The sequence below is a fragment of the Beta vulgaris genome, chromosome 3 (genome assembly GCF_026745355.1).
Source record: "Beta vulgaris subsp. vulgaris cultivar EL10 chromosome 3, EL10.2, whole genome shotgun sequence".
Lineage (NCBI taxonomy): Eukaryota > Viridiplantae > Streptophyta > Magnoliopsida > Caryophyllales > Amaranthaceae > Beta > Beta vulgaris.
In genome coordinates, this window is record NC_079204.1 from 33,328,526 (window position 1) to 33,330,181 (window position 1,656).

The following is a 1,656-nucleotide window of genomic DNA, read 5'->3' on the forward strand; positions in this document are numbered from 1 at the left end:
TTCTGGAAGAAGCTCACAACAATCCTTTTTCTGTTCACCCTGAAGGAAACAAGTTGTACAAGGATTTAAAGCAGACCTTCTGGTGGAGCAATATGAAGCAAGAAGTTGCAGAATTTGTGTCAAGATGTCTGACTTGTCAAAGGATAAAGATCGAACATCAGAGACCTGCAGGATTGTTGCAACCATTAGATGTTCCTACATGGAAATGAGATTCAATTTCTATGGATTTTATCATGGGGTTGCCACCATCATTTCGAGGAATGAACTCTATATGGGTCATTGTGGATATACTGACAAAATCCGCACATTTCTTAGGCATTAGAAATAATTGGAGTTTGGATAAGCTAGCTGAGTTATATATGAGCACAATTGTCAGACTGCATGGAGTGCCAAGTTCTATTGTGTCAGATCGTGATTCGAGATTCGAGATTCCAAGCAAAGTTTTGGAAGGAGTTACAAAAAGGCACTTGGTACGAGACTGGATTTTAGTACCGCTTTCCATCCAGCAATAGATGGTCAAACAGAAAGGACCATTCAGACTCTCGAAGATATGTTGAGAGCATGTATTCTGGATTTTCAAGGAAGTTGGGAGAAAACTTGCCATTGGTTGAGTTTTCTTACAACAACAGCTATCAAGCTAGCATCCAAATGGCACCATATGAAGCACTGTATGGAAGAAGATGTAGAACACCCCTGTGTTGGAGTGACATTGATGAAGCTCGAATGATTAGACCTGACTTGATATAAGAAACAACGGAAAAAGTACGATTAATTCAAGCCAGGATGAAAGCTGCACATAATTGACAAAAGAGTTATGCGGACCGCCGAAGGAGACCATTGGAGTTCGAAGTAGGTGATCATGTTTTCTTGGAAATTTCGCCTACTAAGGGTATTATGAGATTTGGTCAAACTGGTAAGCTAAGTCTGAGGTACATTGGTCCATATGAGATTTTGGACCGAGTCAACGAAGTAGCTTATCGCTTGGCGTTGCCGACAGACTTGGATAAAGTTCATAATGTTTTCCACGTGTCGATGTTGCGAAAGTATATACCAGACCCTAGCCATGTGATCAGACATGAGCCTTTGCATCTAAGGAAGGATTTGACTTATGAAGAGAAACCGATTGAAATTCTTGATCGTAGGGAAAAGCAACTTAGAAGCAAAGTAATTCCTATGGTTAAGATTTTATGGGCTAATCACACGTCATCTGAAGCCACTTGGGAAGTAGAGGATCAGATGAGAACAAAATACCCTCACTTGTTTGAATAGATGACTTTGATGTGTTTAACTATGTGATTCTGAAATCTTATGTATGAATGTTCAAGTTTATGAATGCATGATTTTACCCTTTTGACAATGCTATGTAAGTTTCGAGGACAAACATTTTCTAAGGGGTAAGGATGTAATATCCTAAAAATCTTAAACATATTTAAGTGAATAATTATTATAATAATGTAGTTAGAACATATTTCATTTTATTCGTTCCACTAATTAAGCAACGTATGATAAAATGATTATAGAATTTTAACATAAAAGTTTACCAACTTAAATTATGACGATTATTTATAATCTACGATTTCATGAGTTAAACAAGAGGGTTAGTTTTGTTGTTAATTCACTAAGACACAAAATATCCAAGTTTCACCAAAATTTTAC

General features: G+C 37.0%; 1 protein-coding gene across 1 annotated transcript; it reads left to right on the forward strand.

Moving 5' to 3' along the window:
- Positions 1 to 894: 894 nt before the first annotated feature.
- LOC125495605 (uncharacterized) lies at positions 895 to 1,269 on the forward strand. The gene has a single exon (XM_048640373.1). The coding sequence runs from the start codon at positions 895 to 897 to the stop codon at positions 1,267 to 1,269; it is 375 nt and encodes a 124-aa protein (XP_048496330.1).
- Positions 1,270 to 1,656: the final 387 nt, after the last annotated feature.

Excerpts from the sequence above, each read along its gene's own strand:
- LOC125495605 (XM_048640373.1), top strand. The coding sequence starts at position 895 with ATGAGATTTGGTCAAACTGGTAAGCTAAGTCTGAGGTACATTGGTCCA.